The following is an 18492-nucleotide window of genomic DNA, read 5'->3' as shown; positions in this document are numbered from 1 at the left end:
CTCCTTGCCTGTTCGTTCCGCCTCTCTGGGGGCCGTATTCCCAGACCCGCTCCTGTATCCCTCTGCAGTGTCGGTCTCCTCCGTACACTCAGTTCCAGTCTGAACTCTCTCCTGTCCTTTACCTGTTTTGCCTCTATGTCCGTTCCCTTCCTTTTTCTGCAGAGTCTGAACTCGTACCTAACTCCTGCTTGTTGTCTCTGCAAGTACTGTGTGAGTATCTGGCTCTGTCTTTCCCTTCCTGTCTGTTCCGTGTGAACAGAGCCCTGTCCTCCCTGCTCAGCCTTGTCTGCACTCTAGCTGTGCTTGCCTGTAACCCTCTGCCTGTATTGTTCCGGAGTCCCGGTGTGTACTGGGTCCTATCCCGCCTGTGTTCCTACCTGCTAATGCCTCCCTGTCTGCACTCTAGCTGTGCTTGCCTTTACCCCCCTGCCTGCATACCCGCCTGCCTGCATACCAGTCGTGCCTGCCTATACCCTCCAGTCTGTGTGCCAGCCTACCAGCCTGTTCCTGTATTCCCCTGTGTGGGTCAACAGCCGTGTCCGGGGTCTGTCCTGGAGTAGCACCTGGTCCCTCTGCTCGGTTCCTCCTTGGTGCACTGGCGTCGTATGCCGTCGTGCGACCCTGGTCGGATCGGGTGAATACTTAGTCACGCCCCTCCAGGCATTCACTCTCCGGCACGGTCCAGTGGAATCACTACCAATCACACGCACACGCCGCTTAGCCCGGGCGTGTGCATAACAGCATGCTCAGGCCATGGTTCCCGTTGAGCCCCACGGCCTTCGCTCTTTGAGAAGTTTTTCCAGCGAATACATGCATTAAAATAAAATAAATAAATTTTTTCCCCCTTTAGCTGAGTTCCAGGCGAATTACGCACCGTCCAGATGGATCTATCAGCTCTCGTTCCTGCGGATCCGCCACGTTACTATGGGGATCCAAGACAGTGTCGTGCATTTGTGGAGCAATGCATGCTACACTTTAAGGCCTACCCTCTCTATTTTCCTTCCGATTGGGCTAAAGTGGCCTTTATTATGTCTTACCTGGCGGGTGATGCCTTGGAATGGATCAACCCCCTATATGAAACACAGGATCCGATCCTCCGGGACCTAATGGCCTTCCTGGTGGCCTTTCTAATGGTCTTCGATGATCCTAACCCGGAGGCTCCTGCTGAAGCTTCACCTCCCAATATCCCGGAGCAGCCCCGATGGGTAATGTGTGTGGGTAGCGCAATAGTCCTCCAGCCCAATGAGACTACTGCCCACCCAGAATCCTCACAGGGTGACTACGCTTTCCGGAATACTTCTCTCAACCTCAAGAGGCAGTCCAGACGTGCTAGACTTAGAGGCAAGCCGTCACGCCAGGGTCTGTCCTCCCTGAGACCTCCTGACCCCAACCTTGAAGTCCCTACTGAAGCTTCATCTCCCTGTATCCCGGAGAAACCCCAATGGGTAATGTGCGTGGGTAGTGCACCAGTTCTCCTGCCCGAAGAGACTTCTGCCCATCCAGACTCCACACAGGAGAACTTCCTGCACCCGGCATCAGATGCTTCTCTCTCTTTAACCGGTGTGCATGTCCAAGGATGCTCCAAAGCTGTGGTTACCTCTGAGTCTGTGCACCTCTACTACCTGGCGGAGGATCCCCTGTTGCCTCCTGAATCCTCCGGGATACCACTCGATGACAAATGGAGAGAGACTTCTCTACACCCGGTACTCAATACTTTGTCCGCTTCGTCCTGTGAGCCTGACAATGGGTACCCCAAAGTGGTAGTTACTCCCGAGTCTCTACACCCCTCCGACCAGGCGGAGGACCTCCAGTTGTGTTCAGAACCCTTCGGGGTGCCACCTGGTGGTGAATGGACAGAGACTTTCCTATACTCGGTACCCGATACCTCGCCTGCTTCCTCCAGTGAGTCCAACCTAGTGTACTCCGAAGCAGAGGTTACTCCCGAGTCTCTACACCCCTCCGACCAGGCGGAGGACCTCCAGTTGTGTTCAGAACCCTTCGGGGTGCCACCTGGTGGTGAATGGACAGAGACTTTCCTATACTCGGTACCCGATACCTCGCCTGCTTCCTCCAGTGAGTCCGACCTAGTGTACTCTGAAGCAGTTGTTTTCTCTGAGCCTCTGCACTCTTCTGACCCGGCGGAGGACCTCCAGTTGTTTCCTGAATCCTCCGGGATACCACCAGATAACAAAGAGACAGTGACTTTTCCTCATTATGTACCTGATAACCCGTCTATTTCTTCCTGTGAGCTTGACAAGATGTACCTCGAAGCAGAGATTACCCTTAAGTCTCTGTCCCCCTCCAACCCAGTGAACGACTGGTCCTCGAATTCCCTGCGGAAGATTCTGGCAGGCCTGAAGAAGAGGGGGCGTAAGGGGGGAGGTACTGTAACATACCTGGCGGCGTCCTTGCATGGTGGTCCATCTCCCACTGTGCAAGAGGGCGCACTTGATCTCCTGTCCAGAATGTCTCTCTGGCTTCCCTCCATGCTGTCTGTTTGTGTCTGTTTCTGCTGCTTAAGGGCGGCGCCCGATCACTTCCTGCCTTTTGTACCTGCTGTGGGTCACACCCCTTGTGCGTCCTCAGCCTATTGCTGTCTGTCACTTGGTATATAGCTCAGCAGCTCCCTTCTATCCCTGCCTGAGCATAGTGTTTCCTTCAGTGTGTGCTTGCACTCTGAAGGTGCCAGGTCCCGTCTCTTGTCTCCTGCTTTTTGTATCAGTTCCCGTGTCTGAACTGAGTCCTGTATGTCTCCTGCCTTGCGGTATCAGCTCCCGTGTCTGAACTGAGTCCTTTCTGTGTTCTCTTGTCTGTCCTGTCTGAACACGCTCCTAGCCTGTTCCTCCTGCCTTCTAGGGGCCCAATACCTAGACCCGTTCCTGTATCTTGTCTGACCTGTCTGAACTCGCTCCTAGCCTGTTCCGCCTTCTAGTGGCCGATTTCCTAGACCCGCTCCTGCGTCTGGTCTGTCCTGTCTGAACACGCTCCTTGCCTGTTCGTTCCGCCTCTCTGGGGGCCGTATTCCCAGACCCGCTCCTGTATCCCTCTGCAGTGTCGGTCTCCTCCGTACACTCAGTTCCAGTCTGAACTCTCTCCTGTCCTTTACCTGTTTTGCCTCTATGTCCGTTCCCTTCCTTTTTCTGCAGAGTCTGAACTCGTACCTAACTCCTGCTTGTTGTCTCTGCAAGTACTGTGTGAGTATCTGGCTCTGTCTTTCCCTTCCTGTCTGTTCCGTGTGAACAGAGCCCTGTCCTCCCTGCTCAGCCTTGTCTGCACTCTAGCTGTGCTTGCCTGTAACCCTCTGCCTGTATTGTTCCTGAGTCCCGGTGTGTACTGGGTCCTATCCCGCCTGTGTTCCTACCTGCTAATGCCTCCCTGTCTGCACTCTAGCTGTGCTTGCCTTTACCCCCCTGCCTGCATACCCGCCTGCCTGCATACCAGTCGTGCCTGCCTATACCCTCCAGTCTGTGTGCCAGCCTACCAGCCTGTTCCTGTATTCCCCTGTGTGGGTCAACAGCCGTGTCCGGGGTCTGTCCTGGAGTAGCACCTGGTCCCTCTGCTCGGTTCCTCCTTGGTGCACTGGCGTCGTATGCCGTCGTGCGACCCTGGTCGGATCGGGTGAATACTTAGTCACGCCCCTCCAGGCATTCACTCTCCGGCACGGTCCAGTGGAATCACTACCAATCACACGCACACGCCGCTTAGCCCGGGCGTGTGCATAACAGTATGTATGTATGTATGTATGTATATAGTGTTTGTGTGTGTGTAAACATTTTCTAGGCTCAATTTAGAGAGTCTACCTAGACCTAGTTTAGTTTGCTCTATGTAGGATAAAGAGCTAGGTAAGACACAAATTGTGTATTTACTGTTATTGTGTTTGGCTAGGTTTTTGCTAGTTCCTTTTCTGCTTTGGCAAGTTTACCTAGATCAGCCTTACATTTTTCCTAAAAGGGCCCTAGTCTTTAGCTTTGCAAATTGAGTAGTTAAGGCATGTTTAAGCCTTAATTTGTCCAGTGAAAACCGCTGTGACCCACACTGGCAGAATGGGGAACCTTTCTATCCATTAGAGCGTCAGTGTGCATGTGGGACCAGCGCTCCATTCATGCCCTTTGGGGCTGGTGATCGCTGCACTTGGCTTTTTCCAGCAGCCTCATAGAGAGTGGGCAGTTAGGGGTCATATCTAAAATGTGTGTAAAAGGTCCCCGTTATGGATACAAATTCCCCAGTTTGCCGATATGTGTGTGTAAAACCACTGGAACCCCCACCAATCAGCAAGTTCTCCTCTATAGTTTGGATTAGGTGGTAACTTATTTTCACTGGACAACCCCTTTAAGTACGTGTAAGGGTATGTGCCCACGTAGTGTTTTTCAAGTGGATATGCTGCGGAATTTCCGCAGCGTAAACGCTTGTGAAACGCTAGGTAATCCGCCCCCCCATGGTCCCCCAGGGGATTCCGCAAGTTCTATGCCCATGCTGTGGATTTTTCCGCAGCGTTTTTGATGCGCGGAAAAAATCCACAGCATGTCCATTAATTTTGCGTTTCCGCAAGCGGAATTGCCTTTGCAATGCAATAAAAAACGCAAGGCAATTCCGCATGTGGAAATCGCTCGATAAACGCACGATAAACGTGTGCAGAATTACGCATGCGTTTTTCCGGGAGAGGACATGCAGAAATTTTCTGCTTCATTTCTGCAACGTGGCCACATAGCCTAAATGTATTTCTGCTGTTTTGTCATGTGACAGATTCGGCAGAGTATTGCACTAAATTTTTCTGCCCCTGTGACGGAACAGGAAAACTATTTTCTTAAAGGGGTTCACCCTCAAAAAATAAAACAAAATGCATTTAAATATTACAATTGTTACTAAATGCCTTTTATTTAGCAAAAATTATGCAAAAATGTAATTTTTATATACTTCACCATGAGGATTTTAGACCTTCCAGCTGCCATCTATAGCAATTTCCCCGCTGGCATGTGAGGCTATGTGCCGAGGATCGGGAAGAGCAGTGTTTTGGAAGCCGTGTTTTTCCGCTGCGTTCTAATCACACAGTTAAATCCACATGTGTTCAGTGAGCTATGCGGATTTACCGCATCCAATGACATTCTGTTGTGGAAATTTCTGTAGCTGAGTCTAGCGTCTCAACAGAAATTGACATGCTGCGGATCGTAAGCCTGCACCGCGGGTGAGTTTACACAGCGTTAAATAGAAGCACAGTGGGCATGGGATTTCTATAAATCCATCCACTGTGCTTCTAATGTAGAACACAGCACAGGTGAGCTGCGTCCAAAATGCTGCTGTTCCTGATCGTGGGCACCTAGCTAAATAGGACGGGTTGTGTATATACATCTGCTGTAGACAGACCTTGGGATAGGAGCAGCGTCTTGCCAGGCTTCCTGAACACACATTCCTCTGCTCACTGAACCTGACAGGACACCAGGAGGAGTGGAGCGGACGTATCGTTGTCGGGATCGTTGCAGCGTCGCTAAGTGTTACGGGGCCTTAAAGCAGAAGAGAACCTTTCTTTAGCTGACTGAGATTGACCGTTTATCTCAGGCAGCCTGACAGGTTTAGTGGAGGGCAGGAAGGCATGGAGCTGCTGGAATAAACAATACATAGATGTTTACTCAGGGTACTGGAGATACTGAGAGGATTCTGTCATCTCCCCGGGGCGGCTGAAGACAGCTTGTGGTGTTTGTTCCAGCAGCTCCTGTCCTGTCAGGTTCAGTGAACAGAGGAATGCTCATGACTGCTCTCACTCCACATCGGTCTCAGCAGATGTCTTTGCCCAACCTGTCCTAGACTTGTCAGCTGGGAAACTGCTATAGATGGCAGCAGACATGTTTAAAATCCTGACTAGTCACTAAATAAAGCTTATCTAAATAAAGGTATTTAGTAAAATTTATAATATTTAAATGTAGTTAATTTATTTGAATACATTTCTCGAAGAAGCCCTTTAATGCAGATGTGAACCAACTTTATCTGTTGCTTCAGTAAACTTCCCTGTAATCCTTTTTACAATGAAGTCTGTAACTGATTTTTGGTAGACTTTGATCTGTACACTTGAATTTTTTACCCCTTATGTCATGGCTTACTAGCATTTCTATTACTCATCGCATACGGAGCCATGTCCATTTGTGTCACTCATTCTTGTGTTTCTTCTGGTTTAGGCTTTATTGCAAACCTCACCTTACAGAGGGAGTTCTTTCCAAGTGAAGAAGATGAGACTGGAGCAGCCAAAGCATTAATGCGTCTACAAGACACCTACAGACTTGATCCAGATGTCATAGCAAGAGGAATACTGCCAGGTTTGTGCTGCAAATTGGTTCTCATTTGACACGAGCACTGAATGTTACTGACATTAGTGGCTAAATCTTTCCAAAACATGGAATTCCCCCTATTACCTCCGTTTTTCACTTTCTCGGGGGATCTTCCATCCTTAAGCCGCTATGATGCAGAATGCAGATTACATTTCTGAAACATTACCAAGATTTTACAGAATAAATTTACAGAGCAAAAATAGTATTAGCTCTAACAATATAATCATTCATAAATCCCACATATACCATGCACATGTAGCACTAATCAATGGCCACCTCTCACTAGTCCACTCTTAAATTTTGGCTAATGAGTACGCCACTTTACCAGGCATAAAGTACCAGAATAAATTGTCAAAATAGTACCTGGCTATGCATTCTCAGGGTATATGCTCTGGTAGATCACATACGGTGCCTTCCGGTCTCTCTCTCTTAGTGGCTTTTGATTTGTTTGAGCACAGTGGCACAGGACGTATTTTCTTTTCTATCCTTGTTTGCCCCTGTAGCACTGGCATAATACTGGTCTGTTGCTATTACTATTAAGTAGCCTACCTCTGGTTACATGGTGCTACTCCTGCTTAAGGATTGTATGTTTTGTTAAAGCCACATAAAAACATTGTTTTAATGTGTTTGAAGTGTAAATTGATTAAGCTTACTGATTTCCGTAAATGATAATGGCTGTCCTGATGTCCCGATTTCAGCACCTGTCCATTATTCTTTTAGATTCACTCTGAAAAAGAAAAGGAACTCCTCCAGCTTTTCTTTATAGACCGGCAACTAAAGACATGCTTGAATAGGGCTGTCTTTCTATTTATTCCATAGCTATGGAAGACAGAGTAGGACTATCCCGAACGGGTTCACCTTGTCTTGGTGGGATAGCTTTCATACTATTTTTCATCAAAAACAGTGTTACTAAGAATCCTATTTTATTTAAATGCACTTTTGTTTTTTGTTTATTTATAGCAGGGTTCATGTTCATTTTGCTTCTTGTAGGTTTTTCTGATTCATGGCCATTGTGAAACATGCATTTATGTGCTGCATGTATACCAACTTAAACCAAGCTCAAATTTTGTGTTTTTTCTTTGTTAGAATGGAGTTGTAGTGCATATGTGCAACATATTCATTGTCTTTACGGCTGCCGAGCTCTGCACTCTGCTCTTTCTGGTGGCTCCATACATAATAAATGGAGTTGTGTTTGGGCATCCAACCTGCCACGCCATCTTGAAACGTGAATAAATGTGCCCTGACTGGTATAAAAGTTTCCTGTTTGGCCAACCGGTACAAATCCAGCAGTAAGACTCCCAGCGATGAGTAACTTGTCATCTGTTCTGTAGCTATGTGATAACTTTTTTTAAATGGACTGCCCCTTTATCTGTATATCTTGTAGAAGCATGACAACTGCTTTTTAATATACAGGTGCATCTCACAAAATTAGAATATCATCAAAAAGTTAATTTATTTCAGCAATTCAATACAAAAAGTGAAACTCATATAATATATAGAGTCATTACAAACAGAGTGATCTATTTCAAGTGTTTATTTCTGTTGATGATTATGGCTTACAGCCAATGAAAACACAAAAGTCATTATCTCAGTAAATTATTATTATTATTATTATTATTATTATTATTATTATTATTGCGCCATTTATTCCATGGCGCTTTACATGTGATAGGGATATACATAACAAAAGCATTTACATAATCTTAACAAAACGAGTCAGCGACTGGTACAGGAGGAGCGAGGACCCTGCCCGCGAGGACTCACATTCTAGAAGGGATGGGTGAGGATACAGTAGGTGAGGGTAGAGCTGGTCGTGCAGCGGTGGTTACTGCAGGTTGTAGGCTTGTTGGAAGAGGTAGGTCTTCAGGTTTCTTTTGAAGGTTTCCACGGTCGGCGAGTGTCTGATGTTTTGGGGAAGAGAGTTCCAGAGTAGGGGGGATGCACGGGAGAAATCTTGTATACGATTGTGGGAGGAGGAGATAAGAGGGGAGTAGAGGAGGAGATCTTGTGAGCATCGGAGGTTGCGTGCAGGTAAGTACCGGGAGACTAGGTCACAGATGTATGGGGGAGACAGGTTGTGGATGGCTTTGTATGCCATGGTTAGAGTTTTGAACTGAATTCTCTGGGCAATGGGGAGCCAGTGAAGGGATTGACAGAGAGGAGAGGCCGGGGAATAGCGGGGGGACAGGTGGATTAGTCGAGCAGCAGAGTTTAGGATAGATTGGAGGGGCGCAAGAGTGTTGGAAGGGAGGCCACGGAGCAGGAGTTGCAGTAGTCGAGGCGGGATATGATGAGAGCGTGCACTAGTGTTTTTGCAGAGTCTTTGCTGAGGAATGCACGGATCCGGGAGATGTTTTTGAGTTGGAGTCGGCAGGAAGTGGAAAGGGCTTGGATATGTGGCTTGAAGGAGAGATCAGAGTCCAGGGTTACTCCAAGGCAGCGAGCTTGTGGGACTGGGGAGAGTGAACAGCCATTGATGTTGATAGCTAGGTCAGTTGGGAGGGTTGAATGAGATGGCGGAAAGATGATGAACTCTGTTTTATCCATGTTGAGTTTTAGAAATCTGTCAGAGAAGAAGGATGAGATGGCGGTCAGACATTGTGGGATTTTGGTTAGTAGGGAGGAGATATCAGGTCCAGAGAGGTAGATCTGTGTGTCGTTAGCATAGAGGTGATACTGAAAGCCGTGAGACTCTATGAGCTGTCCCAGGCCAAAGGTGTAGATGGAGAAGAGCAGAGGTCCTAGAACTGAACCTTGGGGGACGCCGACAGATAGGGGGCGAGATGAGGAGGTGGTGCGTGAGTGGGAGACGCTGAATGTCCTGTCTGTTAAGTATGAGGAGATCCAAGATAGAGCCAATTAGAGTAAATTAGAATACTTTATAACACCAGCTTGAAAAATGTTTTTAAAATCCGAAATGTTGGCCTACTGAAATGTATGTTCAGTAAATGCACTCAGTACTTGGTCGGGGCTCCTTTTATATCAATTACTGCATCAATGCGGCGTGGCATGGAGGCGATCAGCCTATGGCACTGTTGAGGTGTTATGTAAGCCCAGGTTGCTTTGATAGCAGCCTTCAGCTCGTCTGCATTGTTGGGTCTGGTGTCTCTCATCTTCCTCTTGACAATACCCCATAGATTCTCTATGGGGTTAAGGTCAGGCGAGTTTGTTGGCCAATCAAGCACAGTGATACTGTTGTGTATAAACCAGGTATTGGTACTTTTGGCAGTGTGGACAGGTGCCAAGTCCTGCTGCAGAATGAAATTTCCATCTCCAAAAAGCTTGTCAGCAGAGGAAAGCATGAAGTGATCTAAAATTTCCTGGTAGACGGCTGCGCTGACTTTGGTCTTGATAAAACAGTGGACCTACACCAGCAGATGACATGGCTCCCCAAACCATCACTGATTGTGGAAACTTCACACTAGACCTCAAGCAGCTTGGATTGTGGCCTCTCCACTCTTCCTCCAGACTCTGGGACCTTGATTTCCAAGTGAAAATTGGAACTCTGTGACCTTGTAGAGTGTGTCAATGACTGCCTTCTGGACATCTGTCAAGTCAGCAGTCTTCCCCGTGATTGTGGAGCCTACTGAAACAGACTAAGGGACCTTTTTTAACGCTTTGGAAGCCTTTGCAGGTGTTTTTTGTTAATTATTTTAATTTACTGAGATAATGACTTTTGTGCTTTCATTGGCTGTAAGTCATAATCATCAACAGTAACAGAAATAAACACTTGAAATAGATCACTGTTTGTAATGACTCTATATAATATGAGTTTCACTTTTTGTATTGAACTGAAATAAATTAACTTTTTGATAATATTTTAATTTTGTGAGATGCACCTGTATGTAAAACATATGATGCCATCATGGCTATGAACCAGTTCGTAGTATTGATTTCTAAGTAATAAAAGTTCTTATTTATGGCTCAAAATGGATTATTAAAGGGGTTTTCTGGTCAAAACATTGATAATTTGTATGTGTTTGAGCGCTGCAGTTTGAGAAGCCATGATGCTTCTGCACGCATCACAGCCTGTTGGTGCTACTGATGGTGGTGGTCCCATGGCTCAGACCCTGTAGATTACGCATCATGTGAAACTCTCTGCCACATGATGCTGTAATGGTTGATTTACTACAAAAGTACAACAATGGTCTGGATGCCTTTCTTACAAAATATATTACATGTTATGGGTACTAGATTCTGTGATGGGTCGGTCGTTGATCTAGGGAATTGGGAAATTAGCATCTGCCTCATGTGGTCTTTGCCTTCCTCTGGGTCAACATGTTTGGTTATAGGTTGATCTGGATGGACTTGTCTATCTTCAACCTTAAAAACCATGAAACCATTAGTGTTTAACAAATATATTCAAAATGTATCTCTAATGTAAGTCGGGAATAGTACTGAATTCTGATGAGAGGCATGTACTCATATCTAACCACTGTTCTGTGGAGGAGTTTGTTAATTTTTTAACATATTTGAATATTATTGTAACCTGGATGATCCCACAGTTGCTGGCTCTTTTTTAATGATTTTCTGCTTTTATATTTTAGGTAGTAAATATGTCTCATCCTTATCTGTGGATGACTGCTTTGGGATGGGGAAAATTGCCTACAACGATGGAGACTATTACCATACTGTCCTGTGGATGCAGGAAGCTCTGAAGCTGCTGGATGAGGGAGAAGAGTCCACCACACTTAAAGTGGATGTTCTTGACTACCTCAGTTACACTGTTTTCCAGCTGGGAGACCTCCATAGGGCGGTCGAGCTCACAAGACGACTGCTAGCACTAGGTGAGGCAACACTCTTCAGTTGTATTCCGTTTTTATCATGGCTACCAACAGCTTCCCATGACACTTAGCTGTTTGCCAGGGGGTCACTGGAGCATATGCAAGGGATCAGCTGCCTATTGAAAAATCCAAATCTTTCGATGGATTCCAGTATTCTGTAAGGCAAGAATAGTGTGACATAGAGGCCATCAAAATAAACCACGTAAACTACGATGATTACCATGAGTGTTCATGTGAACAAAGCTATGAAAGGTGTTATCTCTGATACAATGAATTCCTTGAATCTTACATTTGATAGCCATAAAGTCTGGAAAAGTATGGAGAGGAGAAAAGGCAGAACCCGCACAGCCACAAGCTTCTGCCTCGGTTTCTTGTTGCCAGTGGTAGTCTCCACACATGGATAATACAGTTTTTAGCTTTTCTGAAACTAAAACGTCAAGAGTGCTTACAATCACAAAGCACTATTCACACAACAGCAGGAGAGACACAGGTAGGAGCCTACGTCTTTGACATGTCAGATCTATATAGAAATGTCATTGACCCTTTATCTTCAATTGCTGGCCCCTATTGTGTCCCCCTGGGTCCCTGAGGAAGAGGACGGTTAAGAGATCTGTCACCAGACTTCACGATATGAACTGCATACATTGAGTAGATCTTTTAAACCTGAAGGGGACTGGTGTGATTGAAAATCCAAGTCAAAGTGGCTTCATAATCCTGTTGTTAAGAAGATGAGCATTCAGTCCAGTTAGAGCTCCTTTTAATTCTAAACCAGAACATTTAAAAAGGATTCTTCAGCCAATGTGTCTGGGATTTTCAAAGTATGTACATCAGCTTCAACAGGTCGAGGAGATCTATTTAATATTGCATGTATGTTTTGTGAAAACTGATATAGACCTTCTCTAAGGGAGATAATATGAACTTAAAGGGTTTTTACAATGGAAGACGCGTATCGATTGACAGGGTATTTAATGTCTGAATGCTAATGGCCTAACTGCTGGAACTTCCAATGTTCACTGGAACAGGGGTGCTATTCCCTCAGGCCTTTTTTTGTTTGCTGCTGTTGACATGTAATGGAGCGGCACATATTCACTGACGCTCCATTCATTGTCTATGGGACTGACGCAAATAGCTGAGCACTGTACTGGTGGAACCTCCTGAGTTCAGACACTTACATGCTGTGAATAATTTTTTTTTTTTCTTGAGACCACCCATTTGATGCAATGTTGAAGGTTCTGGTCTATGGTAAGTGTGTGAGAATATCACTCTGTGTATAAAGACCAGAAACTTTCCCCGATGTAGCTCCATATACATTGATGTGTCGTTAATTTGCTAAGATGGCAGTGAAATTGAAATTAAATTATTCAGATGAAAGACAATAATTACTTTAGCTCTATAGTACCCTTAATTTATCATTCACTTCACATTGGGCAGCATGGGGCTAAGTGGTTACCACGGTTGTTTTCTCATAATTTTGGTTTATTAACCTAGAGAAGTACAATAAGACTTTTTATATACAGATATTAGCTTGCAATAGTTGCAATACCTGTTCGATTCCATCTCTTTTTTTTCGTTGATGTGAGGTCTTGCTTTTTGAAGAAGGAAGCATCATTTTTACTGCTACCACTGGGGTACATATGATTTTAGAGGCTGGATAACCGAAAAACAGCAATTTTGTCATTTTAAACCTCTTTTCATTATAGCTTATGTTGTATGGAATAAATAATGTTACTTTGCAGTACTAGGGTTCTGTGCTCCAATCTTACGAAGGACCACATTTACAAAGGAGTCTGTATGTTCTCCCAGTATTTGTGTGGATTTCCTCTAGATACTCTTGTTTCTTCCCATACTCCAAAGAAATACTGATAGGGAACTTAGATTGTGAGCCCCAATGGGGACAGTGCCGATAATGTCTCTAAAGTGCTGTGGTAATTAATGGAGGTATACACTGTGTGCAGAATTATTAGGCAAGTTGTATTTTAGAGGATTATTTTTATTATTGATCAACAACTATGTTCTCAATCAACCCAAAAGACTAATCAATATCCAAGCTTAATATTTTTGGAAGTTGGAGTGTTTTTTTTTTTTTAGATTTGGCTATCTTAGGAGGATATCTGTTTGTGCAGGTAACTATTACTGTGTAGAATTATTAGGCAACTTAATAAAAAACAAATATAATCCCATCTCACTTGTTTATTTTCCCCAGGTAAACCAATATCAGTGCACAAAATTTAGAAATAAACATTTCTGACATACAAAAACCCCAAAATTAGTGATCAATATAGCCACCTTTCTTTGTGATGACACTCAACAGCCTTCCATCCATAGATTCTGTCATTTGCTTGATCTGTTTTCGATCAACATTGCGTGCAGCAGCCACAACAGCCTCCCAGACACTGCTCCGAGAGGTGTACTGTTTTCCCTCCCTGTAGATCTCACCTTTTATGATGGACCACAGGTTCTCTATGGGGTTCAGATCAGGTGAACAAGGGGGCCATGTCATTATTTTTTCTTTTTTTAGACCTTTACTGGCCAGCCATGCTGTGGAGTAGTTGGATGCATGTGATGGAGCATTGTCCTGCATGAAAATCATGTTTTTCTTGAACGATACAGACTTCTTCCTGTACCACTGCTTGAAGAAGTTGTCTTCCGGAAACTGACAGTAGGTCTGGGAGCTGAGCTTCACTCCATAATCAACCCGAAAAGGTCCCACGAGTTCATCTTTGATACCAGCCCATACCAGTACCCCACCTCCACCTTGCTGGCGTCTGAGTCGGAGTGGAGCTTTCTGCCCTTTACAGATCCAGCCTCTGGCCCATCCATCTGGCCCATCAAGAGTCACTCTCATTTCATCAGTCCATAAAACCTTTGAAAAATCAGTCTTGCGATATTTCTTGGCCCATTCTTGACATTTTATCTTATGTTTCTTGTTCAAAGGTGGTCGTTTTTCAGCCTTCCTTTCCTTGGCCATGTCCCTGAGTATCGCACACCTTGTGCTTCTTGATACTCCAGTAACATTGCAGCTCTGAAATATGGCAAAACTGGTGGCGAACGGCATCTTGGCAGCGTCACGCTTGATTTTCCTCAATTCATGGGCAGTTATTTTGCGCCTTTTTTGGCCAACACGCTTCTTGCGACCCTGGTGGCTAATTGCCATGAAACGCTTGATTGTTCGGTGATCACGCTTCAGAAGTTTGGAAATTTCAAGACTGCTGCATCCCTCTGCAAGACATCTCACAATTTTGGACTTTTCAGAGCCCGTCAAATCTCTCTTCTGACCCATTTTGCCAAAGGAAAGGAAGTTGCCTAATAATTAAGCACACCTTATATAAGGTGTTGATGTCATTAGTCAACACCCCTCCTCATTACAGAGATACACATCACCAGATTTACTTAATTGGTAGTTGGCTCTCAAGCCTATGCAACTTGGAGTAGGACAACATGTATAAAAAGTATCATGTGATCAAAATACGCATTTGCCTAATAATTCTGCACACAGTGTATAATCGAGTAAAAACGAGAATATTGTTATTTATTTTATGTATCTGGTTGATATTATAATTTTCTTTTTACAAATTCACATTGTCCAAGAAACTACATGCTGAACAGTGCCAGGATACAAAATAAAGTATATTAATAATATATATTTAAAAATAAATAAATTAAACATTTAATTAGTCAGCCATTGAATTTTTTTTTTGAATCAGATACATTTTTATTAACGAAATTCAAATAAAGAAACAGACATTACAATGTCCAACAAGGTCACATATTTTCAATTACAGCGCATCCCCTCCCTCCACCCCTCCCTTATAAAAAACATCAACAACCAATACTCAGAAGGACATCCTCCTTTCGGGATCATCGTCTCTCCACCCAGGGTGTCCACAATGCGTTGAACGTTTTTTCCTTTTTTCTTTTGGCATAAATACCTTTTTCCATATTTACAATAAAGTCTGATTTGTCTAAAATATTCTTGTATCGTCGGCTATTCTTCATTTATCCAATGCCTGGCTATTAATTTACGTGCAATGTATAACAACCTAGCTATCGCCAATTTGAACTGATTTTGAATCTGGATCTCATCCACATAACCTAAAATACAAACCACAGGCTCCTTCTCAATTTTACAGTCATACACTCCCTCTATAGTGTTATTAATCTCTGTCCAGTATGAGTCCAGTCTGGAGCACTGCCACAACATATGTAAGATTCCGGCCCCAGCAGCCTGACAACGAGGGCATTCAGAAGTCGGTCTCAGTCCTACCCTATATAGTCTTTCAGGGGTCCTGTATACTCTATGGAGAACTTGTATTTGTGAGAGTTTACCTGGCTCTCTCAGTGACAATTGGGGTATGTATTCCATAATCGACTCCCACTTATCCTCTTCCATCGGTCCCAATTCGTCTTCCCACTTTTCTTTAGCCTTAATCGGATAGTTTATTAAAAAGGTTTATATAAGTCCTTATAAATACCTGACACAACTCATTTTGTTCCCCCATCACTACACACATAGTCCACCAATATATATTTTTGGACATAACCGTCTTACCCTGCGCTATGTAAGCGTGACAGAACTGTCTATACTGGAATCTACAGATCTCAGAAACCTCATATTCCTCGTGTAGTTTCTCAAAAGTCACTAGTCCTCGCTAGTCCTGTAATTGGGCCATGTATTGAATTCCTTTCCTCGTCCAGTTTTTAAATTCCCCCATTTTGTCAAACTCCGGCAGTTTTTCATTTTTCCATATAGGGGAATAATTAGTCAGGGCCTCCACTCCCCTAATCCTTTTAATCTCCTCCCATACCTTGTGTATCAAGGCCATAGTGGGGCATGACAGTCCCAGTTTCCTAAGACTACCTGCCTCCAGTCCTTGAACCAATGAATCTCTCCCCAGTACCCATATCCGCCACACCGAACCCATGCCCTCTGTCTCTCTCCATCCCCTCAGCTGTTGACCTTGAGCTGATAGATAGTAAATACATGGGCTCGGGAGTGCCAGCCCCCCTCATCTTTGGGCTTCTGTAATATTTCCAATGTAATCCTCAATTGTTTTTTCCCCCATACAAGATCCCTAAATATAGAATTGATTGTACTGAACCACCGTTTAGGTAAACATATGAGGGCATTGTACAGCTCGTACAGCATCTGGGGCATGAGCACCATTTTAATCAGGTTTCTCCTTCCCACCACTGATAGATGTAATCTACACCACGCCCCCACTTTGCTTCTGAACTTACTCAGTAGTGGGATCAGATTCAGGTCTATATAGCTCGAGAGCGGGAATGATGCCTGAATGCCCAGGTACTTGAACTGACGCGCAACCGTCAACCTACTACCACCCCCCTCTATCCTAAGGTCTTCACCACTATCGTCCACAGCTAGAATGTTGGATTTCTCCCAATTAATTTCCAGGCCTGACATAGCCCCAAATCTCCCAAGGATGCTCATCACACCCCGCAAGGACTCATCAGGGTTTTCCAGGAAAAGCAGCAAATCATCTGCATATAAAACTATTTTTTCCTCTATAGATCCATATTTATACCCCTTGACAGAGGCTGCCTTTCTAATTGTCTGCGCCAAGGGCTCCACCGCCAACGCAAAAGGCAGTTGAGACAGCGGACACCCCTGTCTGGTCCCCCTATAAAGAGCGAATTGTCTGGATGTCTGCCGATTAACCCTGACCCTAGCAGTTGGGGATGTGTACAACAGCCTTATCCACAATATGAAGGTTGGTCCAAATCCCAAGCACTCAAACACCTTCCAAAGATAGCTCCATTCGACGCTGTTGAATGCTTTACGTGCATCCAACAACACTACCACCCTACGACCGCTGTTATCCGACGGCAGCTGCAGATTAAGGAAGAGTCTACGTATGTTTATTGCTGTAGACCTATCCGGCATAAATCCGGATTGATCGGGGTGGATAAGATCTTTCACCACACTCACCAATCGGTTGGCCAGAATTTTTACATCCACCGTCAGTAACGAAATGGGCCTGTAAGACTCTGCCAACTTCAGATCTCTACCTTCCTTAGGGATGACCACTACCACAGCCTCCCTCATCGACAACGGCAATGCACCACATTCCAAAGCCTCCTCGAAGACCGCCTTTAGTCTAGGTGCTACCATCTTAACCAACTGTTTATAGATCTAACCCGGGAGTCAGTCCGCCCCTGGAGCCCTATTATTTGTCAAAGACATTATAGCTGTTTTAACCTCCTCCTGTGTTACAGGCTCTTCCAGTCTCCTCCTGTCACACTCTGCATTCCTACGGAGTCCCGCCGCCCCTAGAAACCCTTCCATCTCTGCTGATGAGGCTCCTGATTCAGAAGAATATAGCTGCTCATAAAACAGTCTAAAATCTTCCAGTATATCCTCCATATCCACCACCTCCGTCCCCTCTTCCGTCTTCAGCTTGTAGTCCAAAGGAATTTTACTGGCCAATCGCTTGCCTGTACAGCTTTACCATAATTCTCTTTTTAACGGTCTCCTTAAAGGGATTCTCCTGGTTTGGGCCAGAAATGTACAGTCAGTCGATGTGGGATTCATGCTGTCACGATTTACCAGTATTGCCCCTGCCAGCTGGTGGTCTCATGACCATATGTATTGCACACTTGCAATCATGTGCCTACTAGACTTGTTTGGCTTATTTCCATACAAGTGAATTGAGAGAAGCTGGATGAGTTTAGTTAGAATGTGACCGTTAGCATGCAGATCAGATACTTACAGTCCATTGACCGAACACCCACACCTACAATACCAGGAAATTGTGACTACATGTGGTGTAGGCTTTTATCCTGATAATGTATAACCTCTTTAATGGTTGCAGGTTTTCCTGTTGCAGTAAATAAACCCTGGACCATCCTCTGCCTTCTTCTTGCTGCTTTGCTTACTAGCTATGATCATTCTCTGTGGATTTTATGTTGCCATTGAATATTTTATAGGGTAAATCTAGACTGCTTGAATCCAATTACAAGGTTATATGTAAAATATAAGTAATCTGTTTGTATCAGAACCAATGTTATTTCTGAACATAATAAATTGTGTATTATTGTGTATGTATTCTGATTTTATTCTGCTGCCTTTATAGATTCCAGCCATGATCGAGCCGGAGCAAATCTGAGATATTTTGAGCGACTTCTGGAGAAACAAAGAACGGAAGTGCAGGTTAACAAGACTGCGGAGAAGGAACCTCCCACCCCAAATTCTGGTGTCTATGCCAGACCCTTGGACTACTTGCCAGAGCGGGACACTTATGAAGCCCTGTGCCGTGGGGAAGGAGTGAAAATGGTACCAAAACTTTGAAGTGTTACTTATGAAATGATTGTATCATGCATCAGCCCATTGCCGTAGCAATATGAATATGATTTTATCAGATTATAACACAGTT

At 44.6% G+C, this 18492-nt stretch overlaps 1 protein-coding gene across 5 annotated transcripts in view; it reads left to right on the top strand.

Moving 5' to 3' along the window:
- The window catches only part of P4HA2 (prolyl 4-hydroxylase subunit alpha 2), a 170515-nt gene that overhangs the window by 66621 nt on the left and 85402 nt on the right, over positions 1 to 18492 (top strand). For all 5 annotated transcript variants that reach the window (XM_073651199.1, XM_073651200.1, XM_073651198.1 and 2 more), the window contains exons 5-7: positions 6168 to 6305; positions 10865 to 11104; positions 18193 to 18392. In XM_073651199.1, the coding sequence (XP_073507300.1) occupies positions 6168 to 6305; positions 10865 to 11104; positions 18193 to 18392 (578 nt within the window). The remainder of the gene's footprint in view (positions 1 to 6167; positions 6306 to 10864; positions 11105 to 18192; positions 18393 to 18492) is intronic.

Source organism: Phyllobates terribilis, unplaced genomic scaffold, assembly GCF_046119375.1.
Source record: "Phyllobates terribilis strain yellow unplaced genomic scaffold, ASM4611937v1 Scaffold_11__3_contigs__length_659146591, whole genome shotgun sequence".
Taxonomy (NCBI): domain Eukaryota; kingdom Metazoa; phylum Chordata; class Amphibia; order Anura; family Dendrobatidae; genus Phyllobates; species Phyllobates terribilis.
The sequence above is the reverse complement of the archived record's forward strand: the minus strand, read 5'-3'. Positions and strand labels throughout refer to the sequence as shown.